This window comes from Mchenga conophoros, linkage group LG3 (assembly GCF_057382185.1).
Source record: "Mchenga conophoros isolate Kocher_MC1m ecotype Shallow Benthic linkage group LG3, M_conophoros_male_GT1.1, whole genome shotgun sequence".
NCBI classification, from domain to species: domain Eukaryota; kingdom Metazoa; phylum Chordata; class Actinopteri; order Cichliformes; family Cichlidae; genus Mchenga; species Mchenga conophoros.
In genome coordinates, this window is record NC_140528.1 from 43,111,634 (window position 1) to 43,138,677 (window position 27,044).

General features: G+C 42.1%; 1 protein-coding gene across 5 annotated transcripts; it reads left to right on the forward strand.

Annotated features, from left to right (window-relative positions):
• The first annotated feature begins 2,382 nt into the window (after positions 1–2,382).
• Positions 2,383–25,870, forward strand: LOC146578816 (antiviral innate immune response effector IFIT1-like). 5 transcript variants are annotated; one of them, XM_085268851.1, is made up of 11 exons: positions 2,383–2,489; positions 2,767–2,947; positions 14,647–14,823; positions 15,606–15,795; positions 15,869–16,060; positions 16,241–16,468; positions 22,553–22,694; positions 22,767–22,890; positions 22,972–23,116; positions 24,516–24,563; positions 24,973–25,870. In XM_085268851.1, exons 2-11 carry the CDS (start codon positions 2,844–2,846, stop codon positions 25,183–25,185), a joined length of 1,563 nt encoding a protein of 520 aa, XP_085124977.1. In that variant the 5' UTR covers positions 2,383–2,489; positions 2,767–2,843; the 3' UTR covers positions 25,186–25,870. The 5 variants fall into 5 exon arrangements, with proteins under 5 accessions (XP_085124977.1, XP_085124976.1, XP_085124978.1 ...); XM_085268850.1 differs by having other exon boundaries at positions 22,764–22,890; positions 24,973–25,864; XM_085268854.1 differs by lacking the exon at positions 2,767–2,947 and adding an exon at positions 5,057–5,201 and having other exon boundaries at positions 2,411–2,489; positions 22,764–22,890; positions 24,973–25,860.
• The last annotated feature ends 1,174 nt before the right edge of the window (positions 25,871–27,044 follow it).

A 27,044-nucleotide genomic window follows, 5' to 3' on the forward strand; every position in this document is an offset into this window, starting at 1 on the left:
GTTCTGTTACAGCAAACAAAGAATTTCCTCTTTAAGAAGACTTAACGTGTTATGAAGAGAATCAAGGTGAACTCCATATAATGCAGCTGCTGACTGTTCACTGACCAACAGGAACAGTGCCTCACTTCACTTGTGCTTGCCATCATCTCTATATGCAGTATAAGATAATGCATATGTAATTTTTTATTTTTGGTTATACATCTTGGAGAAACATTGTCAAGTGTTGCACAGTTTTTAAGAGAATTGTATTTAAAAAACAAGAACGACATGTTCTGATATCACAGGTTTAGGACTGGAGACATCAGAGGGTAAAAACAGCTGCTGATAATTTACTGTCAAAGTTCAAGAGGATGCACGTAAGAAAACTAACCTTTATGATAAAAAACAAAGTTAGGAGAACTCAAATTAAAGTTTAAGTGAAGAAATTTATAGACAACACTTTCTTTTTTTATTCTAAACATGTTTTTTTTCTGTAGAACATAATTAATGATGATTAATTTATGAGAATAAGAGAATAAAATGTCCACCTTTCAACTACAGCCAGGAGGTGGCAGCACATCCTTTATCCTCACTTTCTACTCTACTACATGTACCACTGCTCTTATCTCAGTCTACAAGGACGATTGATTATAATGTAGAGGACAGAGTGTGTACAGTGACACACAGTCATAAAGATAAATGGAACGACTAGTAAGTAAAGATATTAGGCATAAAAACACAGAGAAACCTGCAACACATCGTTATTGTGTTATTGTACACAAACAGGAATCCATATACAACACAAGCAAGAACGACATTCAAATAACCACAAAACTACTGAGAATTTTCACTCACAGCTGTAAAGTGACTCTACACAATGCTCCTCTTTCTCTTTTTGTTTTTCTGTGCTGATGTCATTATACACTAACAAAACAATGGCTACAGATCATACTCGTACTTGTATTCACTCTCTCTGTGTCACTCTTCAGACACTGTGAAAACTAAAGAACACAAAAGTTAGCAACGTGTGGACATGTTAGTGTCAGTGCCAGGCCACAGCAATGGTTTCTGCTCAAGCAGCATTAAGATTGTGTCCCTGAGTGGACATTAAGGGTTCTCAGGTGCTGAACCCGCTGCGCTCTGGCAGAAAGCACCATCCTGGGTTCTAAATGCACTCAGAACAGCACGCAGCAACACCACACATGAGTGGGCGGAGGGAGGTATAGGGTATAGGTTCTCTGCTCGCCATTCGGGGTGGGGGGCCGGGAGAAGGAGTTGGCCATCTGGTCGGGGTCTGGGATGCTGGGCCTCTCTGCTACTGCGGGACTGGGGGAAACCTGCTCGTCTCCATCGCAGGGCAAAGGGCACCATCTCCTGGGTCTGGGGCAGATTGCCCCTCTGGGGGTGATGGTTCCTGGCCTGGGGGTATAGAGTATGTTTTGGGAGTGTTAGTGTATGTATGTATGTTCTGTTTGTCTCCATGTTGGGCAAGTGTAACTGCATATGAGTGCATGAGGATGGGTGTGGTGGCATCAGCCACACATGGGTAAAATCAGTCCATACCCCCGCCGTGCCTCCACTGCTGTCCCAAATGACTGGCAGTTCAGACAGGTGATACGTTGTGATCTGACCCTCCTCCAGAGCTTTGTGGTCTTGGCAGTTTGTGATACAGACACACAGAATAACATCAATAGAAGTGAGTATACCAAACCACCTCAGCTGCTGCAGAAAGACGAGCTGCTGTCTTGTTGTTTTTGTGATCACATCTATGTGATCAAGGGTTAATATACATTTAAATACTATAAATAAATTACTTGTGAAATCAGTACCTCAGATCTGAGTAAAGGGCCTGTTCTTCTACCTCACTTGACTTTCAAACGTGGATGCAAAGCTTCTGCTGTCTTGTTACTTGTGTACACTTTCTCTGTGTTTCCTGTTTAATTTACTCTCTGATTCAGGATTCTGTGCCAAGATGAGATCACAGCAAACAATTATAAATTAAGCTGTTTGGGATTCAGGAGCTTTCATTGATTATTATAAGTTATAATGAATTTTTCAATAAAGAAAAATGCGAGAAAAAGAAAGTAAAACATTAAGTTTTGTTTTATAAGAACGAAGTTTGTGTGTGTGTGTGTGGGGGGGGGGGGTTCAGTTGGGAAAGTTTTCGAAAGTCGGAAATCAGCTGTGAAGCTAATGCGAACTCACGTCATGTTACAGGAAACAGTCCTCCTCTTCCTCAGAGTACACACAATGGCGTGTCCAGCGGGGTGGCCCCAACCAGACTGGCCACCCCAGGTGCCACCCCAAAGGCAAAACAATAAAATTCAATCAAATATCAAATGTCCGATTATGTTTTCACGGTGACGCTCAGATATCCGAGTGTAAGTGAATGCAGCATCGGCTTCCGCGCTATGTGCATCACGTTAGCAAAGGTAGGAGAGCCAAGCGCGAAAGATGGCACTGCAGGAAACAATTTTTCGGTGAAAGAAAATGACAGAATAAATGTCCCGGTAAGTAATATCAAGTTTGTTGAGTTTAGTAAACTTCGGTAAAATTAGAATACCAAGGAAAAAATAACACTTAAAGAATTATTGCAGCTGTGGAATATTTCAGACAGTATGCTACTGAGGGCAGCTAACATAAGAGTTATGAGTTATAAGATATAATCTAAGTCGTAACATTGCTGTATGGAGCTGCAAATTTGGTTGCAGGTTAACATAGCTGGACTGGCCATCGGGCATACCGGGCATATCCCCGGTGACTTATTTTTTATTTTTTTTTGTAAAGGCATGAACAATGAGAGGTGGTGGATTGGCCAGATGCAGGTCGATGTGTAGAAATAACTCCGTTGTTTGGTGGTGGCTATGACGGGGCTTCCACAGAGGCAACAGGTGGATGAGGGAAGGGGAGGCAGGAGGAGAGACCCGAGGCAGCCGCCAGTCCGAGTGTCAGGTGAACTGAACTTCAGGTAAGAAGTTATGACCTGCAGTCTATCTGGGTCAGATATAAACCAAGTTTAGGTGGAGTTTATTTTCATGTTGCTGACTTTTTACTGTCAGTTGCAATAACTCATACTGCGTTCTAGCCAGTTTGACGGAGTTTTTATACAGCTGGGTGGGTGCTATGATGTTACTGATAGTGAACTTTATTTTATTCATAAGGTTAGTAGAGTTGCCAACGGCTCCTTAAAAAAATGGAATGGTCCCTCATTCAGAGAAAATATTACACGTTTCGTATTGAGCTGAGAAGAGACGCAGTTTGTCCCGGACTTTAGCTAGAATGGAAAGAGACACAAAGCTGGAGTTATTCTGTCTTTACGCTGCACAGCTGCCTCTTCTCTCATTCTCTCCCCCTCCCTCTCCTGTTGCTACTTCAATCATGAAACTGATCAATGATCAGCTGATCGGCTTTTCTCTCTTGTTTGTTTATCGCCCACTTTGTGCCAGAAAGAGGAAACCAGCAGATGTCGCGCTAAACAACAGCAGCACGTTTAAGCTTGATCAGCTGTTGTTAGAATTTATTTAATATTAATTTCTAGTATCAGCTGATGTTTGCTGGAGCCACAGCTGTAAAGCTGCTGGTCATGATGTCTGTTTAGATATGTGGTGAGAGGGAAACATGAAGATGAAACCAGGAGATGTCCTTACTGAACCATCAGAGCTGAACAGGTGATGGAGAAACAGGTTTACCTTTTAGGTGACATGAATGAGTTGAAGTTATCAACTGTTTCTGAGAGACAAATAACCCCAGGATCCTTTTTTATGTAGCTGACAGCTGGTAACTGTGCAGGGGCGGGTCTAGGAAAGTTTTGCCAGGGGGCCAGGTAGGGCATTAACAGGGAAAGGTGGGCACAAAGAAATACTTTTCTTTCTTATTCTCATTTAAAATACCTAGCTTTTATTAAATAATTATCTAAATCTTACAACCAAAGTTTTTATCTGACGTAAAATGTATAGAAATCATACATATACCAACAAGACTGTACATCACTGTCACAACAGCATTTGTTTTCATTCAAAGGCTTTATGGCTTTAATACCTGGTGGGCCGGTCTGTAGTCAAAATGCCCGATTTTCTGTCCCAGTCCAGCCCTGCAGGTTATACTGGCAGTGTCACCATGCCAGCTGACTGTATTTCATCATCAGCCAGTGTTGTTCTTGATCAATATTACCAAAGTTTACCATAAGGCAGCATAGAAAGTATTTACTTGCTTTCAGGTTTTATTCAAATGTTAGTCTTTTCAGTTGTTTCCCCACTTTTTTCCTGTTTCAAAATCAAACACCAGTTTGTGAGAAGATTATCTTCTTTTTTTAACAGGCAGATAAAGTTTTACATTGGAACTGGCTAATTTGTCAATTGTTTGTTACAAATGTTCGTATTTTAATATTCAAAAATGTTTTTGCCCAAAACATATGTGCACTACATGTCAGTAAAAATACTATGCAAATATTGATGTCCTTGAATGCTGAGTAAACACTGACAAAGCACTGATTGTATCTCTTGTACTTTATCAACACAGTATCTAAAAACTTTGCACCGTAGTGGTTAAAATCTCATTCTAATAAGAGTTAAAAGTGCATTCAGTTATTAGGTTTATAGGCTTATTGAATTATGGTTAATGGTTGGTAGAATTTTTTTTAACATTATCTGCCAATTACATCTGCCACCCTTCTCCAAATCTGTGCCCCTACCTGGCCCCCCCAACAAAAATTTTCTAGACACGCCACTGAGTACACACCGATGAAGAAACGATTATGCGCCGACTGATCGGTCACTGAGTGGTCGTTCAGTGAGAAACGCTGACCTCAGATCAATCATTTACAGATCAATGGCTGATCAGTGATCTTTGGAGACGCTCTCAGCTGAGATGCAGAAACGAAACCTAACGTCCCCTTGTGGTGCCTTCATGTACCTCTCATATAAAACAGAAAGCCCAGCCTTCTCGTCAGAAAGCTTTCCTCCTTTCTGAAATATGCGCCTTCCGTCTCCTAACATAGTTTATATTTATGGCCATTAAGTTCTCGAGAGGACAGGAGAGGATGAGCGATCTGAGCCATCAGCCTTTTACCTGTTTTCAGCGAGGCCCTGAAGGCACCACGAGAAGTGTGTGTGGTTTGTGTGACAAAGGTGAGAGCTTCACAGATCGGTCCACGAACTCTTCGTGTTCAGTCATCAGTTTGCTGTGTCTAAGGAGGAGGAGGTCTCTGTGTGCTCCAACATGAGGTCAGTTTGTCAAACCTCTGATCAATAATCGATCATTTATCACAAAGTGAACCACCTGATGGACTTTAAATGCAGCAGTAGTTTAGCTTACCTGGCGCTCAGGTGCACGCAGAGAGATACAAAGTAACACAGTCTGTCTACCTGTGCATGTAACAGGGGACTGATATCAGAGGAAGAGGAGAAAGTGGACATTAACAAATTATAAACCTTGTATGTGAAAATAATAACTGGCGCTGCAGTAATCAATTATTTTATTAGTCAAATATTCTATCAGTTATTTAATTGATAAATCAAATAAGAAATACTTTTGTCTTATTAATGAGTAATAATAAATATTTAAACGAGAAAAACAAAAATGTGTTTTTATGATGAGCTGCTCGTTGGTTTGAAATGTTAATGTTTGATTAACGGATACTGGATATGACATCACTGTTTTTACAGCCACAATAATATGGTCTGTTATCTCACACACACACCACACACACACACACACACACACACACACACAGAGAGAGACATTCACATTATATGTGTTTAAAGATAATGTTCTGATCATTATTGAGCATATTTAACTATCCAGTAAATTCACACATGAATCAGAATTTTATTGTTGTTCAAAAGTACAATGACGAGTTAGAGACGCCCATCGTTATCTTCTCAAACTCAGACAATAAAAAATGGTAAATGGCCTGTATTTGTATAGCGCTTTTCTAGTCCCTAAGGACCCCAAAGCGCTTTACACTACATTCAGTCATTCACACACTGGCGATGGCAAGCGACGTTGTAGCCACAGCCACCCTGGGGCGCACTGACAGAGGCGAGGCTGCTGGACACTGGCGCCACCGGGCCCTCTGACCACCACCAGTAGGCAAACATGGGGTTAGTATCTTGCCCAAGGATATTTGGCATGCAGCCAGGAAGCAGCCTGGGATCGAACCACCGACCTTCTGATTAGTGGCTGCTCTGCACCTGCTCTGCCACCTGAGCTACAGCCACCCCATAAAAAAGGTTGATGATTGATCATTTATGTCTACACACACAAAATCTAAACATTAGAATAAACATTCTCACTACTCAGACTACATGTCTCTGCTAATCTATTGATCAGACTTATATCTTTATCTTTTATTAATATTAAATTTGATCTACTTACCTCTTCTGGTTTACCACTCTGACCATCAACACATTGTTAACACATAAGGCTGAGTGTCAAGCTCAGCTGTGATGGAGCAGTCAGGGGGATTTCAGCTATTCTTTCTCCCCGTTACATAACACACAAGAATGTATTCATAGCCAGCTTTACGGTGTGTTCACACCGAACGCGATGGACGCGAATAGAGCGTCAGGTTTACATGTAAAGTCAATGGAAAGGCGCGATGACGCGCGATTGCGGGTCCCGCGAAAATTCGGAAGCAGATTTGCGTCGCGAAAACGCCAAAACGCGTGAAACGCGCGTCAGTGTAGCGCGTCTGGCGCGTTTGACTCGCGAATAAAACCACGCGCGTGAGTTTTTGTGTTGCATTTTGTGCATATGCGCGTTTCGCGTCTACCGCTCGAGTTGGAAAAATCTGAACTCCAGCGTCAAATCGCGCCGCGACAACCAATCAGGAGCCTGGTGACGTGGCTGTTACCTAGGTCAAAGGGGCAGATCCAGCCAAAGCCTTTCATACTTCAATGGAGGGGAAGGCTAATCAATGCGGTAGCAAACAACTCGGAGCTGTACAACACCAGCTGCTTTCAGTACCGAGACAGGAATAAAAAGGACCGAGCTTGGAGGAAGATATGTGAAGAGATCGGGCAACCTGGTAAGTTCATTCATTTCTCTTTTGAAAGTTTTCACTGACCCGGGAAGCCGCACAAAAGCTAGCAAGCCACCGCTATTTTCCCACTGACGTACAAATACCGTTCTGCTTTTATGCATGTTGTCATTTAGGAATATATTTTATTGTTTATTAATAAACAGCACACAGTGGTCCCGCTGTTCATCCGTCACTGCTTTGCTTTTTCGCTGATTTTTTATTGCACAGTACAGCATTGCATTCTGCAGCCTGATTGACAAATCTCCTGCGCTTGCCAAATTTATCACGTTTGGTTTTGATAACCATCGCGTCCAATAGAAAAAACAGCACAAAAACACCCATAACTATGAGCCTCATTCGGAAATAGACACCTGCACCGTGAGGGAAAAAGGCGCACGAAAGTGGCGGGCAGATGAAGACAAACCGCGGCATAATAATACTTTTACGTTTTGCAATCTACAAAGGTTTGCACTTTGAGAATCAATTGTGAGAACTGTGACCAGGGGCTAGTTATTCTGAGAACCCCTGCTGCAATAAATGAGGGACCACTGTCTACTCTACGATTATTATATCCAACCTGTTAACATTTAATACTGTATTGATAGAACCAACTGATTCTGCAGCAGAGCATCCCCAGTCCCTGAGCTCCTGCTGCTGCACCCACAGATATGTACAGCAAGCACTGATACCTTTTTAGTCGGTGGGATTCCCTTTTACTAAATATCTGCAACCAATCTGATTATATCCTGTTATTGTTTTTTTTTTTTTTTTTCAATGTTGAAATTAAAATCTAGTAGCAGCCTTCTCATTTCTTTGTGTTTTGTGCTGTTTTACAGGCCCACAGAGGAGGACGGCTCCGAGGCAGATGAGGGACGGGTCCCAGGACGGTCCATCGGCGGTGGAGCTGGCCATCCTGGAGTCCCTGAAGAGGCCACACCAGTCTCCAATGGAGCATTTCCTCCTCAGCCTTGTTCCTGCTCTGGAGAGCAGCTGGTCCTTTTTATTCCTGTCTCTCTGTAAATTCTTATATTTTATATATTTATGTTTAATGTTTTTCTGTTTGAGACTTTTAATATTATTTCAAATAAATGTTTATAATGACTAATGTCTCAGTTCTACTACACAGCAAATGTTGGCACACAACTTGACACATGTAGAATTTATTTCATATTATACTAATGACAAAATATACTGATACAGTGGGATGCAGAAGTTTGGGCAACCTTGTTAATAGACATTATTTTCCTGTATAAATCGTTGGTTGTTACAATAAAAAATGTCAGTTAAATATCATACAGGAGACACACACAGTGATATTTGAGAAGTGAAAAGAAGTTTACTGGATTTACAGAAAGTGTGCAATAATTGTTTAAACAAAATCAAGCAGGTGCATAAATTTGGGCACCACAAAAAAGAAATGAAATGAATATTTAGTGTATATCAATGTGTGTGTCTCCTATATGATATATGGGGTGCCTTTGTCTGGAAGTGCTTCCCATCCAGAGCTGCACAGCACAGAGGAAAGTTCCAGCGCTCCTGGAATCCCTCTGTGATGGACCGCCAGTCTCCAGGTGAAGGCACAGCCATGAAGTCGTCCACTAGACAGTCCCAGATGGACGTCGCTGCCTGGGGGGTGATCTGGCTCACCGTGGACACACCGACTCTGAAACTGAACGCGATGGTCCTGAAGGAGTCCCCGGTGAAAAGGAACCTGGACAAAATTGTTCAAAATCAGTATTATGTGTACTGCAGTTACAAAATACATTATTCAAATTCCAAAATACTTTTGTGATGTCAGATTTAAATCACAAAACTTAAATCTTACATAAAACATTTTGTAATTATAAGGATAATTACAAAATGTATATTAGATAATATCTAAAACAGTTGTGTTTTGTTTTAACTTTAACATATCATAATTTGATTGGTAGCAACTTTCACAACTACAGTGAGCCAATCACTCATAATTCCTAAACATGTCAATCAGGTAGGAATGAAGTAAGACATTAATAGAAATAAAGAGTTGTGTGTTGACATGTAGCCCTTTCCTTGCTTAAATCATTAATATTTTTGAAAAATTAATCTGTGATAAGACAGCTTATCAAGATAGAACCATGTAACTAGAGATGAACCAAACTGTTCACAGTTTTATCTAACTCTGTTTTAATAAAGGCTGTGACCCCTGCTATAGAGTCTGACAGCTGCAGGGATTATATACAAATATTCAACTATCCCAGAATTAAACCAGGTCTAAATAAAAAGGAGTGAGTATCACTACAAAGGTTAACTCAGTGGTCCTAATGCTACAGTTTGATATCAGCAAACACCGAGCGCATACATTGATGTGACACCACAGCCATGCTATCATTGCAAACACTGATAACAGCATAAATCGAATTAAATCGGGGCTTGATGAGAGCTTCTGAGTATCACTAGAAATATTATAAACAGTCGTCTCTGTACCACAGTTTGCTTTCAGTAAACACCGACAGCATTCACTGTTAGCATAGCACATCCATGTTAGCAGTGTATAACTGGATGGATTAGCATATTAGCACAGATATCAATAAAGGACTACCGTATTAAATAGTTTTACTAACCTCAGGCAGACAGACAGGCGCTCTGCAGGTGGGATTGAGCGTCTGTAGTTGGTGTCTAGGCGGGCGATGCTGGGACCGACGAGGGAAAGCAGGTCCTCAAACTGGCCGACGGTGATAGCGCTGGAATCGGCTGTCATCCAGGCGCAGCTCCTGGAGCAAGTGGTGAAACTCACCAAACTGCTCATGCCTCTGGAGGACCTGATGGACCCAGGTACGGCGAGGACGTCTTTTACGCTGCTGCTCTGCTCTCCACAGTACATAGAGAAGGGAGACTCTCTCTTCAAGCGCTAGCTCGATAGCTGCCATCTTGCAAAGATACCGGTCTGGCACAACTCCCTCCCACATTCCTCCCACATTTCCGGTGGGAGGAATGTGGATTTTTCTTGGACACGCGTTGAGACGCGAATGTGCACGCGTCAAATTAGGGGCGTTTGGGGCGTTTTATTCGCGTCCATCGCGTTCGGTGTGAACACACCGTTACAGAGATGCCAGAAGATGCCAGATGCCTTTCACTTCATGAGGCTCTCAAAGTTGTTAATTAGAACATTTTCAAAGTCTCTGCACATTGGGCAAAAGAAACCTTAATCATATTTAGAGTCTTTTCTCTGCCTAATTAGCCAAATTTCTTTTATTCTGCTCAACTAAAGAAGTGGACGGTACACTTCTGAGATGGGTGAGGTGACTTTTTGTTTGTGTTACATGGTCTCATTGGTCCATTCAGTCCCAGCTGTCACTTGTCCCTTCTTACTTGTCACAGGTTGCACTAACACTTTAACCTCAGGACTCTCACCCTTCAGTTCTTGTGCAGTCAACCTTTTATTTGTTGTTTCACAATCATGCATAGAATCATGCAAAGATAAAAGATGGTGCCGGTCACGACTGCTCCGACCACTTTTTCTTTGTCTTTGTTTTTTAAGTTAGTTTTCAGCGTTTCTAAATCGGCAAAATCATCTCCATTGGGTACATTAGGTATGACAGTGACACTCTTGTTTCTATTGGTATACAATGTACTCACAATTCGAAGTTTTTAACTCCGGACCCGAGCTGGCCGAGTGAGATCTTGAGGGAGAACAAAGGGAAGCGGCGGCGGCGGCCTAGAGGGAAGCGAGCCGGCGTCAGGAACAGGCTGAGAGCTTGTGCACACCGCACACCTCTGCCTAGCATCCTGCTCGCCAACGTCCAGTCACTGGAGAACAAGCTTGACGACCTCAGGGCCAGGGTAAAGTTCCAGAGAGACATTTGGGACTGCAATCTCCTCTGCTTCACCGAGACATGGCTGAGCCCAGCGGTGCCGGACCACGCCATCCACGAGTTCCACGAGTTCTTCTCGGTTCACCGCATGGACAGGACACGGGACTCGGGGAAGTCAAGGAGAGGCGGCGTGTGTTTAATGGTGAACAACAACTGGTGCAACAGTGCGAACGTTGTTCCTCTCACACGCTCCTGCACACCAAATCTGGAACTACTGTCCATCATGTGTCGTCCTTTTTATCTACCTCGGGAATTTACATCGGTCATTATAAGTGCCGTTTATATTCCACCACAAGCGGACACGGTCACCGCCTTATGCGAGCTGCATGAGGCACTCACACAGCACCAGACACAACACCGGGACGCGGCGCTTATTGTGACGGGGGACTTTAATAGCGCCAACCTCAAACGCGCAGCGCCGAACTTTTATCAACACATCACCTGCCCCACCAGAGGTGAAAGGACACTGGACCACTGCTACACTACGGTCAAGGACGGCTACAAGGCACAATCCCGCCCTCCGTTTGGCAAATCTGATCACGCCGCCATCTTCCTCATGCCAAAATGCAAACAAAGGCTGAAACAGGAAGTTCCGGTTCAGAGGAAGGTCGCGCGCTGGACGGATCAATCGGTGGCCGCGTTACAGGACGCACTCGATGACGCAGACTGGGGCATGTTCAGGAACAGCTCCGATGATGATGTCAACGTGTTTACGGAAGCGGTTGTGGGATTCATCGGGAAACTAGCGGATGATACCGTGGAGACAAAGACTATCACAACGTTTCCCAACCAGAAGCCGTGGGTGGATAAAACCATCGCGAAGCTCTGAGATCCCGCACCGCTGCCTACAACACGGGACTCACGACGGGGGACATGGACCCGTACAAAGCCGCGTCATATAACGTGCGGAGGGCGGTGAAAGAGGCAAAGCAGCGCTACGGGAGGAAACTAGAGTCACAACTCCAACAGAGTGACTCTAGGAGCCTGTGGCGGGGACTAAGGACAATAACGGACTATAAAGCACCAACAACCGGTATGACGAACGCGGCCGTGACTCTGGCAGACGAGCTGAACACTTTCTATGCTCGCTTCGAGGCTGCAGCTAAGGACTCCAACAATGCTAGTGCTAGCGGCGCTAACGGCTGCAGACAGGAAGATACTGCCAGCACCGGAAACGTGCTCGTCATCTCCGAGCATGAAGTAAGGAGAGCCTTCAAGAGAGTGAACACCAGGAAAGCAACAGGACCAGACGGCATCCCAGGTCGTATCCTAAGAGACTGCGCATACCAGCTAGCTCCTGTGTTCACGGAGATATTCAACATCTCTTTATCTCAGTCGGTGATCCCCACATGCTTCAAAGAGTCCATCATTGTTCCTGTCCCGAAGAAACCCCACCCTGCTTCTCTCAATGACTATCGCCCTGTAGCCCTCACCTCAGTAGTGATGAAGTGCTTTGAACGCCTGGTCAGAGACTTCATCATTTCTTCACTACCAGACACACTGGACCCACTACAGTTCGCTTACCGTCCAAATCGTTCCACAGACGATGCCATCTCTCATCTCCTCCACACATCACTCACTCACTTGGACGCTAGAAGGGGGAATTATGTTAAAATGCTCTTCATAGACTACAGCTCTGCATTTAACACCATAATTCCCTCCACACTCACCACCAAGCTGGAGCATCTGGGACTCAGCTCATCTATGTGTCAGTGGATCTCCAACTTCCTAACTGGCAGACCACAGGCAGTAAGGATGGGTGGACATATCTCAGCCTCCACCACTCTCAGCACTGGAGCCCCCCCAGGGGTGTGTTCTGAGCCCCCTGCTGTACTCTTTGTACACATATGACTGTGTGGCCACTACCAGCTCCACCACCATCATCAAGTTTGCTGACGACACCGTCGTGGTGGGCCTGATCTCTGATAACAACGAGACAGCCTACCTGAAGGAGATTAGGAATCTGGAGAACTGGTGCCAGAGGAACAACCTCCTTCTAAACGTCAGTAAGACAAAGGAGCTGATAGTGGACTTCAGCACTAAGCAGGAGAGGAACTACCAGACCCCTGTCATCAACGAGTGCCCAGTGGAGAGAGTGGACAGCTTCAAATACCTCGGAGTTCACATCACGCAGGACCTGTCATGGTCCTGTCACATCAACACCGTGGTGAAAAAGGCCCGTCAGCGTCTCTACCACCTCAGACGCTTGAGAGACTTCCAACTGCCCTCCAAGGTGCTCAGGAACTTTTACTCGTGCACCATAGAGAGCATCCTGACGGGAAACATCTTAACCTGGTTCGGGAACAGCACCATGCAGGACAGACGAGCTCTACAGAGGGTTGTGCGGTCAGCTGAGCGCACCATCCACTCCGAGCTCCCTGACCTGCACTCAATCTACAGCAGGCGGTGCTGGACCAAGGCCAGGAAGATCGTGAAGGACCTCAGCCATCCCAACAACGACTGTTCTCTCTGTTGAGGTCAGGAAAGCGATTCCGCTCCCTGAAGACCAACACAGAGAGACTGAGGAGGAGCTTCTTCCCGCAGGCGATACGGTCTCTCAATCACACCACACAGTACTGACCCACACATACAGTTCTTACACACACTGGACATTCTGGACTTTGTTTTCACTTCATCACTTAAATCACTTTAAGCATATTTGCACTGCACAAGACATAATGTGGATTGCACAACACTGGTCACTACATTCTTCATTTCCGGTTAATACTTGTACAGCTGCTGTTATTGTGTATATATTTATTTATATTTATATTTCTTCATACATTCTTATATAGTTCTATATTGTGTATTTTGTTGTACAGTTATTTTATTTTCAACTTTAATTTATATATTTTATCTTATTCCTTCCTAGTTAAATTTACCCTTTTTAATTTTTCATATTTATTTCCTATCTTATTCATAGCCTTTTCCTTTTTGTTTTCTTTAGGTCATGAGCAGTTGTCCAAACATTTCACTACATATCGTACTGTGTATGACTGTGTACGTGACAAATAAAATTTGAATTTGATTTGATTTGATTTGATTTGTACAGTGACTGAACAGTGTCAAGCAAACAATCTCAGTTCCTGGAGAGCAATGCATGGCACTGCACTGAGGAGTGCACAGAGTGCTGCACACTTAGTGCTGCTTGGAATGCACTTCATTCATTCTACTACTGATCCAGCCTAAACCTCCCATCCTTGAGTATCAAAATCCACACAATTTAGCCCTGATTGCTCACAACTACCTGATTGCTCACAACTTGAGTCCGCGTTCATGCTTGCCTTCTTCAGTGCTCACCTCTTCAACAATATTAATTCCAGATCATGAACACTGGTAACTGATGCATCTTACATCAATAACTAGACATTTTAACACTGGCATGTGATCAAATGAATTGAACAAAAACAAATCGTGTGGTCTCATATCCAAAAATATTTAACAGAACAATATCAAAAATATTCCACAAGTACTAAGTATAGTACTTAGCTGTCCCCCTGTGTTTGTGTCTCACTCCACATCTAAGGTTTCTTCTGGTTCCTCAGTGTGAGATTCAAACCACAGATCTACTTCACATCACTGATTTCATTGGTTGATCACACAAACTGAATTTTTGTCAAGGAGAGGAGCTGGGAGGTGTGGGTGAACTGTCATGAGAGTTTCTGAGTGAGGATGTTTGATCATGTGCTGGTTGTAGTGTGTCAGAGCACTGAGTGAGCCTCGGTTCAGCCAGTCCTGGTTTGATGCTCTCCCTCTGATGCTCCTCACAGCGTTTTCTTTGTGACTCTCTTACAGTGAAGATAGCAGCGCTCTGCTCAGCAGGCTGCAACAGTTGCAGTGTCACTTCACCTGGGATCTGAAGCTGGACGTGGACCTGGAAACCCTGAGCACTCGACTACAGATCGACATAGATTTTCATCGGAGTCAGTGTGAGGGAGAGAGTTGCACCTACAGCCTCTTGGCTTATGTCAGGTACAGTTTCTGTAGCTGTCTGATGAAAGAAAAGCTAAAGTGGATTTATTCTGCTCATTCAAATCTCAACACTTTTATTTCTGGGACTCTGCTACAGAAGAGAAGAGCTAACATTAGCCAGAAGAAAGACAGTTTTTCTCACTGAAGTCCGTCTGACCAAAGAGAAATTTGACTGTCAAAGGAAACAGTGGTCGCATCAGCAGGATTTATATTTGAATGATAGAGAGATAGTTTTGTTTTCAGGATCAGATCCAACCCTGAGCTGTGTTTCTTCTGCTAATGTTACCTATCAGCAGTGCTCCTGCTGCTAACACAGATGAATTTTATTTTATTTAATAACATAACATATTGTCTGGAGTAGATATCGTTCGCTGATTTTCAACTCACTCAGTTAATATTATAAATAAACAATCACCAGATTTATGCAGTTTAGCAAAGCTACAGCTAGAAGAAAAACGTCAGCTTGCTTTAAGTTTACCTCATTATTTCAACCTTAATACAAACATGTAATATGAAGAGAAACATTATTTGAGTATTGGAATAGAGTTTCTGATTCTTTACAAAGCTGGTACTATCTTGATATAATCTGCCTCCTAAAGCTTGTTTTGACTCTTGTTTTTTCTGGTGGAAATGCAGTAATTATCTAACCCTGGAGTCATGAACCTCAGATAAAAGCCTTAATGAATCATCAACAAGTGTTAGTTGAACTCTCAGGTCAGTTTCTTGTCAGGTGTTGTAAACACCAGATGTGGAACAGCTGTTGATGACCTGTTGGTCCTCAGGTATCTTCAGGATCAACGAGAGGAAGCGCTGTCACTTTTAAACCAATCAGAGAAGACCATCAGGGAGAGTTACGGTGATGAGAGTGAGAAGCGGCTGATTGTGACATATGGAGACATGGCCTGGCTGAAATATCACGACGGAGACTTTGCACAGTCACAAAGCTACTGTCAGAGAGTCGAGGACATACTGGTATGTAAACCAATCAGATCAAACATGATGATCACTGCTGTTGAACATCTGACGCTTCCTTCTCCCTGTGCAGGTGAAGTATCCCACTGGTTCATCAGGAAGTCTCCTCCCAGAGGTGTATGGCGCTCAAGCCTGGACCTATTTCAAGGTGTCATGGTCTTCTCTCTCCAAAGCCATCGACTGTTTTCATAAAGCACTTGAGGTACAGCGTCATGACACCGAGTGGAACGCCGGCTATGCCATCACTCTCTTTTGCAGAGAACAGGTCAGTTTTATGATAAGAATGAAGAGTATTAACTTATATGGATATTCCTCTATAAAGCACCAAATGATGAGAGTAAACCTTATGGCTCCTCCAGTGTCAGTATGATTCTTAGAAGTTTCACTGGCTAATTCTTTTATTCAAGCGAAATAAACTGCAGACTAACCAGTTTCTCATCTGCAGTGGTTTTTAGGAAATAAACAGGAAGATGAGGAATCCCAGGCCACCAAACAGCTTCGCTTTGCATTGGAGATCAACCCAAATAACGCTGTTCTGCAGTGCATGCTGGCCTTGAAGCTGACGGCTTATAAGAAATACGAAGAGGCTGATGGTTTGGTGAAGAAAGCACTAGAAAATGATCCCGATAACCCTCATGTCATCCGGCACTCGGGAAATTACTTACATAATCGGGTAAGTCTGCAACCTTATGAATGCTATTTCTTCCTACTGGGTCTTTGGCTTAGTAACAACAGATCAAAGCAAAAGTGAAGAAATCCATCTGTAGAGACTCCTTGGTTTCATTTTTCATTTTCTTCATAGAAAATATTGTAACAATATTTACAGTATATCAAGGTACCTGCAGTGTTATACTTAGAAATTCATTCAATGTTAACAACCTGGTGACAGTGGGGAGAGGAGAACGCCAACAGACTCCAACTCAAGGAGAATGGCTGCCTGTCCTGAGGGTAAAGGTACCAGATAATTGAAGTCCAAGATTGTAGTCTGGAAATCTATCTGGAACCGTCCTTTGTGCCATTAGCTTCTGTTTTTACATGTAAAAAACAGAGTAACTGAAGGCACATGACCCAGTACTGTGACAGTAGTAAATAAACAAGCTTTCATTGTAGCTGCTCTCTCTGGTAGAACAACAAAACAAGCTGTTACCACAGCAGGGCCCGTTCTTCGTACCTCGCTAAGTAAGTTAGCTGGATTTGATTGTTGACGATTTCGCGTGATCCTGGATCGTTCGGTTCCCCGAAGCTCATCCGGGACTTGCTGCCATAGCAACAGAGCCGTAAGCGTAAACCTGCTCGGGAGCAGGTTTACTTTATGTAAACAGAATTAGATCGCGGCCACGCAGGTATGTCCGCTTCATTTATACGAAAGCAACAGCGATATTCCAACACTGTTTCACCATAAATAAATATTATCAATGTAACTAAAGATAATGCAGCACTTGATCCTTTTATTGATTTCACACAGATACATACAGGTCATTTCCTGAAAAAGGGAAATGTACTATTAACATTCTATTACATGTATGTGATTATTACGGATGTAAGTCATATTTCAGAGTAGCAATTGCAAATTACTTTGTGTAATCAAGATGAGAGACCACGGCTATAAAAGCGAAGGTGGATTTGGGAAGCCTGTCGCAGCCATGTCCTGTCCGTATACGCGAGCAACCCATTGCGGAAGGTGCAAGATTGATAAGGAGAGTCCTCAGAATTCAGCGTATATTGCGGGATAGACAGGATCCTTTAGCTCAGCGCGACAGTGTGCTCATAGAGAGATATCGATATTCCCGTGAGGGTATTATTCACTTAACCAACTTGTTGACGAGGGGGTGCAGGACCACCACCTGTCTTTTGTTGCTCTGCCCTTTTCTTGGTTGCTGTTATGAACAAACAAACAGATTATTCCAGGGTCTCTTTCCAAGAGACTAAAAGCAATATAAGTGATAAATATTACCATTCTGTAGAATATTCTTATATTTCACTTTTACTTGTTCCCATGTTCTAGTGGATCTAGTGGGTGTTGTGGCTCTAATGTGAAAGGGGATATAATATAACATAATATAATATAATGTAATATAATATTGGATAATATAGTGTAATATAATAAACTTACCCTGCCGCCTACTGGTGTTGGCCAGAGGGGCCGATGGCGCGATATGGCAGCCTGGCTTCTGTCAGTCTGTCCCAGGGCAGCTGTGGCTACAACCGTAGCTGCCTCCACCAGTGTGTGAATGTGAGAGTGACTGAATAGTGGCATTGTCATGCGCTTTGGGTGCCTTGAAAAGCGCTATATAAATCCACTCCATTATTATTGTTATTATTAAATTACTTACGAGTTTAATTTGTCAGCAACTTTCTGCCAGCCCCTCTCTCCTTGCTTTTGCAGCCTTTGCAGTGTTCCCTTGCGTTCTGATTAAACTCTGAAACTCCTGAAATCCCTCACTCAAGAGTTCTTGCTCTGCTGCCAAAAAATACCGAGCCGAGCGCGCTCCTTCGACATTTTCGCCGACCAATCAGAGGGTTGCCGATCAATGTTTCTACTATCGATGCGTAGCCCCTGTTAAGCCACCCAGTGATCTCACATTACTTCATCCAGCTGTACTAATCGTCAACAGCAGGTGTGTTCGGAGAACCGGATTAGCGAGCTCACGGTTAGCGCGATGATTTGGTCTTGGATGTGTCATTTGATCTTGGATGTAGTAAGCAACGTACGAAGAACGGGCCCCTGCAGGAGACATGTTGAGTACATTTCAGATTTGTTCTGTAAACACTGTGTGTAAGAATACCTGCCTTTGCTTCAAGAACAGCAAAAATGGAAAATGAAAAGAGAAGTTTGAATCCATGAGTTAATTTTCTAGTACTGGAATCTGCTGCTCCTATTGGCTCTCGGTTGTTGAGTGGGATACGTGAGTGGTCTTGTATAGTCTTTGTTTGTTGTAATACACAGTACAATCAGACAGAAAGACCTATGACAAAACTTTACTTTCCAGCAATCACATTACGTTAACATTTAGATTTCTGTACTGCTCAGCCTGATTTTCACTGCACATTGGACCTAGTTACCTTGTCTCTAAATCTCACTCCTTGACACTGCTTTCAGTTTTTTGACTTTCACACCTGGTTCTTTGAGGTGTGCTGCTTGCATTTGTAAGATTTTGCTGTGAACAGACAACATGCAGTGAAAGGAGCTCCCCACGCAGGTGAAGCAAGCCTTCCTTAAGACAGTGCTGGAAATTAATCGTACCCACTCAAAAAAATGACACTTTGGGCACAATTTAGATATTGTCACTTACGGGTATACTCACTTTTGTTTCCAACGGTTTAAACATTAATGTCTGTGTGTTGAGTAATTTAGAGTGGAAATCTAATTTATGTTGTTATTAGAGGTGGGACTCGATTAAGAAAATTAATATAATTAATTTGAGGCTTTGTAATTAATTAATTGTGATTAATCACATTTAATCGCACAAGAAAACACACCTTATTCAACCTTGCAACAATTCAACAATATTCAACCTTGCTTTTCCTTCTAGTTAACATTTCACTTGTGATTTTACATTATGTACTTTTATGTTTTATATGTATCTGCTGCTTTTCCTATGCATCAGTGACAGCGATCTGTTTGGTCCTATTTCTATTTACCTCTTTTTTATTCTCTGTGTTTACTTGTTAAGCACATTGGTATACCCCTGGTTTTTAGGTTTGCTTTATAAATAAAGTTTATTATTATTATAAGAAAATTTCCCCCAAAGTGCAACAGTATTTTTTAATTTATAGGGTTTTAGTGAGCGATAAAATCAAATAATAGACATGGACATGAATATTGTAAACTCAAACTCTTAATAACTCTTTTAATTTATGGGGGGGAAAGCATTTAAACTACATTTCAGTTCAAAACAGAGAAGCAAAAATAATACCCCTGGCCAAAATTGGTCAGACTTAAAAATAAAGTGCCATTTTAAGAACTTTAAGCACATTTTCAAAATGGTATTGTCTTTAAATAATAATACAATAAATTCAACATATTTATGATATCATCTTCTTAAAAAATAAGGCAGAAACATAGAAGGCAGAAATCCAAGAAGGCCTATGACTCAATGCCCCACACCTGGATTGCCTGGAACTATACAAGATCAATAGGACCCTTAGAGCTTTCATCAGGAACTCAATGGGAATGTGCCAAACAACACTAGAGGCCAACCTCAAGCCTATAAAACAAGTCACCATCAAGTGCGGGATCTACCAAGGAGATGCTCTGTCCCCACTACTGTTCTGCATAGGCCTGAACCCCTTCAGTGAGATCATTGACTACTGAATTGAGCAATTGTCAGTCACCTCCTGTACATGGATGCCAAGAGTGAACAAGACATTAAATTAACTGATCCACACCACCAGGATATACTGCAATGACATCGGGATGACATCAGCTGCAACCAACCAGTACCTGGAGAGGGTCAGGCAAGTCCTGAGGAGTCAGCTGAACGGTAAGAACAATGTCTGGGATATGAACACCTACAGCCTGCCTGTGATCAGGTACCCTGCTGGCATAATAAGCTGGCCAAATATGGAGATAGAAGCCACTGACATCAAGACAAGGAAGCTCCTGACCATGCATGAAGGGTTTCACCCCAAGTCCAGCACCCTGAGGCTAAACGCTAAGCTGAAGGGAGGCCGGGAACTGGTGAGTGTCAGCACCACAGTCCAGGATGAGACAACGAACATCTATGAAAACATTGTGAAGATGGCCCCAACTGACCACGTGCTCAGTGAATACCTCAGGCATGTGGGTTTTTTTGGTATGGTGAATGTGTTCAAGGTAGACACACGTAATTAATAGGGGTGCAACGATACACAAAATTCACGGTTCGGTTCGGTTCGATACTTTGGTGTCACGGTTCGATATTTTTTCGATACAAAAAAAATGTTCATGCCTTTTTAATTTGTCATTTATTAAGATTATAAATATATATTTTAACTCAAAAGTACAGTTTTTAAATTTAACCCTAACCCTTGTGCGTGTTTTTTATTTTGACAGCGAATGCGCACCTGCGGACCACTTATGTGCAGCCCTGGTTATTTAGCTCATCATATTGCAGCCACAGAAATTATTTTGTCCATGAAACCATAAAGCTGCACTTTCTTTTTGCCTTATAGTCTGATTTGTCATAACTTCTCCGTTTTGTGGTAAGCTTTTCTTTGGCTGTCACTTCTTCACCCTGACCTGTCTTATTTGGCTCAGCAGAACTGAAATGCTTTTACACACTCACTCACATAAGCTCAGCGATTCTCTGCGCGATCAACCTCTCACATGTTTAAGCTTGCTGCGGGAGATTTCACTTGTCATGTTTGCATAGTAAGCTAACGATTAATAAGACGATGTCAGAGGAATTGGTGCACAAATTATCATCACTCACAGATCAGTGCTGTCGCTCTCTATACACAGTTCGCATGATTGCAAAGTGAAAGCAAATTCAAACGCGATTTCAATATGTCACATATTGACAGTGGCTCACCGATGCCAATGACATAATTACCCAGCTACATTTCTGAAAGAATGCAAAAGCATTGACATATATTTTTCCTTCCTACAATAGCCCGACGGGCAGGGAAGAGATAGATTTTGGTAGCCTGACTGAAAAAAATCGCTAGCCCCGGGACGTCGGGCTAGCGATATTGCGAGCCCTGTATCTGATTGAGGAATCACTCATCTTTGGAAAAGAGAGTTTATTACAGAGAAATGTCTCTTTCCAAAATAAAAGCTATACTATCCGCTTCTTCTGGGCTATATTCTCAGCAGCATATTAAACATATAAGGAGAATCACGTGCTAACAGCTGTCTAAATGACTCGGCTAAAGTTAGTAGCATGCTTGCTTGTTTTTGTCTTTGCACTAGGATGATGTCGGTGTAAATGTGCAGTCATATTCGTTGTGTTCCCACTAGTGCTTTCAGGTTAATCTCGTTGAAATGACCTTAACGCCACAACACGGCAAATCTCCGTTAACGAGCTACCGCCGATCACCCCGTGCATGGGGCTAGACGGCCAACACGTTAACGAGCTAACTGCGCTAACACACTAGTTCCCACCCATGTAATTGAGCATTGCATGGCACATCCAACATACTGTTTTACTTTAGTCCATGACTCGCTTACCTTCAGGGTCATACGTCACATGAAAACCAAAATAATTCCAAACGCCAGATCTGAATGAGAGTGGGGGAGGTCCATGTTGTAAGGAGAGCTTAACTTCTGTCTCGCTAGCTTGCCCTGCACTCTTGCTTCTGACTATGCTGTCTGTGTTGAGCGCTCAGTGGATCTGCGCTCGACAGTGCAGCCTAGGCGGAGTAGTCAAATGCAGATTCACTGAGCGCTCCACACAGACAGCATCGTCAGAAGGAAAGTTGATAAAATAAATTACAAATGTTGTATTGTTCGATACATATGCGTACCGAACCGAAAGCACTGTATCGAACGGTTCAATATCGATACGAATATCGTTGCACCCCTAGTAATTAATGCCAGGTGTTGTTGTTTGGAAGGAAGCAAACAGTTTGTGATCGCTACGCTGTTAAATGGCTTTGGAATAACAATTCTAAAAAACAAGATAGGTACGGCTGGAGTTATTGGACTGTAGCAAGTTTCATAAGTTCGTTCATACCAGTCACCCCGCCAACAGACACCTCAGTGGCTTCAAGCGTGGGTGTAGCCTCTCTCTCTACATATATTTGTATCTGATTAGTGTTTTTAAATCTGTTCCAGAATCGACTGGATGAGGCTATTGATGTGCTTAAGCGAGGCCTGAGAAGGGGCGATCAATTACCTTCCTTCACCTGCCAGCTGGCTATGTGCTACAAGCAGAAGAAAATTGCTGAACAGCGCCGCGGGCCCTTCAGCAACAGAGGTACACAGAAATATACAACATGTTATCCTTTAATCAACACAACTCAAATCATCCTTTAATGCTCCACAGAAGAGGTGCGTAAGTGGAGGCGTTGCTGTATTAGTCACCTTGAAGACGCTGTGGAGATGAAACCATCCTTTGTCCGGGCGTGGGCTGAACTGGCACTGTTGTACGCAGAGGAAGGGGATTTGAGCAGGTGCTTGTCTAAACAAAGCTGCACGATTTCCTCCTTTATTTCCTCTGGGTGTAAATTCCTAAACATCTCGTTGTTTCTCAGGGCTGAGGAGACTTTGAAGCACTGCTTGGAGAAGTTACCAGAGTTGAAGGAGAAAAGAGTTTGTCAGACTATCCATCAGTACTACGGTGACTTTCATCATTATCACACAAAAAATGAGGCTCAAGCCATCGCTCACTATACCAAGGTAAGTTTCTAGGTGCCAGACTCTGATTGGTCCTCACTGACAAAAAAGTGACGGTGACAGGCAGCTGATTCATCAGAGGGCAAATTACACCAAGGTGAGGCAGCTGCATGTACAGTGTTAGACATGCAGCTGCCTCTTAATATTCCACGGTTCAACTATGGATGGACGGATCTAAAATACAGTATTGGTATCAGTGCGATGCTGATGCTGACCTAAATTACTGGGCCGGATATTGGGTAGAAATTAAAAATGTATCCCGATCCATCAAATATCACAAAAGCACCTCACAAAACTTGCGACATGGTGTAACCCAGGTGGTCCCCTTATCATGTTGGAGCAGTTTGCGTCACGTGATAGAGTGACTGTTGTGTACAAGACCTGTCGGCGGTCTGGAGTCACTTCACACTGAAAGCATTTGGAGCCTCGTTACGTGCTGACAAACCAGAATTTCATCTCCAAGCAAGCTATCCCAGAAAAATAAAGCAAGTGTGTAAGTTCATCTCTGAATGTTTGTAAAGCATTCCCACGTTAAGCTTAACAACCGATATATGAAGCTGGGACATCTGTCATTGCTAAGTCTGACCGTACAATGGATAGACTCGAGTTTTACTTTGAAAAGAACTGTGTTGCAGGCTAAACAGTTCTGTGGTTCAAAAGAAAAACAACAACAACAACAAAACAATGAAAACACTTTTTTCATACGTGTTAAGTTTTGTATAGAAATTACACAAAATTCAATCTCAGGTTAAATGTGACAGAAACTGTCAGGATGGATGTGTATTTATGTTCAGCTTTAAGTACAAAAGCGTCCATTCTACATACTGTTTTTTTTTAAGTTGTTGAATTATTTTGTGCTGATATTGCGCTTCTTTTTTTTTCAGAACCAAAGAGTAGTTGAAATCTACATAAAATTGCATTTTAAATTACTTTTCAATATTACTTTAAATACTTTAAAGTTCTGCTAAAGGTTTAAGTAAAAAGCTCAGTATTGCTGATCTGAAGTATTTTGGGTGCAGTGTTTTTTGCATCCAAATACAATATAATAGCTTTAGTGTTTTGGCTTTTTAAACATGAGTATGAACTTATACAAAATGCAGCAAATATTAAAAAAACAAACAATTTTATTGATTTTAAAATAGACAATATCGGATTCATATCGGTTTCAGCAGATTTTCAAATTTATATCGGTATCGGACTTAAAACAAGAGGTATCGTGCCATCATCATCTCTAGTTTCAACCCAAGAAGAACAATGAAAGAAGAAAAACTAACAGGCCTTGTTTGGAGGGTGGAGGTGTCGGGGCAGTAATGTGAAACATGTTACCGCTCACATCCACCACATGAACTTAGTATGGATGGATTTATCTTCACCATAGTCTTCTGCTGTTTTCTCTCTGCAGGGGCTGCTGATACCACTGAAAAAATATGAGTGGAGACAGTGTGCTCAGGTGAGCACTAGAGACATAACAAAGATTCTGTGTTATATACACTCAGTGTTCTTACCAAACTTATGGGTTGAGCATAACCTCATATCAAACATCCCTTGATTTAAATGATTTGTTCAATACCACCTACTTGTGCACCTGAGGACTGTTTTCAACTTCAACTTGAAAACTACTGGTGACTGTCAGTGGTTCTGTCTTTCACTAGGTCATGTGAGGAGATGTGGCATCCATCCCACATTGGATGATGCACCTGTCATTTCTAAAAATCCTTTAAAACGTTGTTTTTTCAAAAGAAAAGAAGCATAATGACTGTAATGTTTTCTCACACTGAAAACGCTACGTCCAGATGAACAGAATCAACTTCTTTGGAACATAAATTAATCTTTCATTGTTCCTCTATTTTTTCCTGCAGAAACTGAAGCAGATCGCTAAGAGACGTCGGTCAAGGAATCCAGGTGATGGTGAAGCTCTCGCTCTGCTGGGTCAGGTGGCCAGAGCTGAGGGCGACAGCAAGGAAGCTGCTGCGTTTTATGAAGAAGCTCTGACCTATGACAAGGACAATGAAGAGTACCTGTCTGCTCTGTGTGAGCTGCGCCTGGAGCTGCAGGGATCATCCTCTGATTAATCACCATCACTGCAAATAACTAATTCTTAAAATCTTATATCAAGCCAAAAATAATGTGTTATCTTGTTTGTAGAGTGATACACTCAGAGAGAGCAGGATGCAATTAATCTTTTACAACATTTATTTTATCTCTTAGTTTCTTAGTTAGTTCATCTTCTTTTGCAGTTTCATGTGATCAATGCTCAAATAAAGGTTGTTGTATATGTGCTTTAATTCATGTAGTGTAAAGGCTTTGTCTTGGTTTAATATAAGAAAATCCTTCAAGTAACATTCTTGCTCAGTTGCTCTTGTTTTAAGATATTTTCCCTTAAAGTGAGAAAGAAGTAGAAACATTTTGAGTTTATTTGACATAATAAAGTACTTGGATCAAGTGTTTCAACACTCATTTCAATTGATTTCTCACTTCATTAAATACAAGAGGTTGGAAGTAATGATGTACAAATACTTAGTGTCACAGTGTTTATGCATATTAAACATGATGTGTGTACTTCCATTCTCTGTCTCACAGTTTTCCTCCTACTGATTAAAAAATGGTAGTAATCTGTATTTTCACATGGGGCAACTTTGATGTGTTTATATGATCACAGAACAAAACATTTCTGGGGGGATGATGTGTGGAGCAGTAAAGTTGTGGATTCTCCGGTGATTTTACAAATTTAACCTGTCAGTATAACAGACAGTGAGTTGTCTGTATGAACCTTATAACTGATGTTAGATTTAAATAATTTAAAATAAAGTTCATGATAGCTGTTGGGAGAAAACTCTGCAAAAAACCCAGGAGAAATAAAGACACAATGAGACAAAGTTACTTTCTTTGCTAAACGTGTACACGGGTGAGCTGCTGCTGAGAACAACCCACGCCATGCACAGTGGCTTGGCATTTTTTATAGGCACAGAGCACAGAGACAGTGAGAACAGGATAAGAAAATAATAAACAGATAAAACAATCTGAAACAATATGTCCTTGCTGGGAAAGTCTGAAAGACACTTCTAAACTACTTATCTGAACACAGCTTGTACATTTAAAAGAAGGTAAAGTTACATAGAATCATTTTTCCTCTAACATATTCCCTCCTGTTTTAACTTATTTTAAATGTTTACAACAGTTGTCTGAAAAGGTCATTGATTAAGTATGTTTAGCAATTTTTTAATTTTTAAATTGTGAACATAGCAAAAATGTAAATCATGTGGTAAACGATAAAAGAAAATAAAACAATAAAAGAATAAAAGAACAAATGAAAATACAGTAAAAAGAAAGAATAAAAGTAATAATAAAGAAAAATAATAAAACTAAAACTACAAAAAATAAAAGAATAAAAACCTTATGTTGTACCTGCATAACCTACTAATGCGTTAATCAGTGCATGATCACTTGACAAGTCACTTTTAATCACCACGTCATTTATTAGCAGCTATTACAAGTTCTCCTCTAACAGAATTGCAACGGGATGCTGTTCTTCTTGAGGCACGACAACATAAGTCGTCATTGTAGTTGTTATCATCTTTGAAATCATTACTCTTAGACATGGCACCACACACAACACTAGTATGAGCAGTGCTACCATGATGAAACCTAGAAAGACAAACGGCTTTGCTGCAGCAGCCAACCACGAGCCGCCAAATAGCCAGTCCAGCCAGCCTAGTGGTGTAGCTGCTCCAGATGTGTGGTCAGTGACATATTTCTGCAGAACGGTCAAATTCTGCAAAGCTTCGTAAATGTCTCCTCCAGCTTCGTATCCTTCAGGGATAAACGTGCAACATGTCTCCCCGATCAGCTTGCAAACTCCTCCTTGTTATGCTGCTAGCAGATCTAGAGTCAGTCTGTTCTTCAGCACCATCGTTCTGATGGCCTTCCGCTC

Bases quoted from the DNA above. Each gene is read 5' to 3' on its own strand.
- LOC146578816 (XM_085268850.1), top strand. From the start codon at position 2,844: ATGACGGGGCTTCCACAGAGGCAACAGGTGGATGAGGGAAGGGGAGGC. The intron at 16,469-22,552 runs GTAAGTCTGCAA...AATCTGTTCCAG, and splicing joins GAAATTACTTACATAATCGG to AATCGACTGGATGAGGCTAT. The intron at 22,891-22,971 runs GTGCTTGTCTAA...GTTGTTTCTCAG, and splicing joins GAGGAAGGGGATTTGAGCAG to GGCTGAGGAGACTTTGAAGC.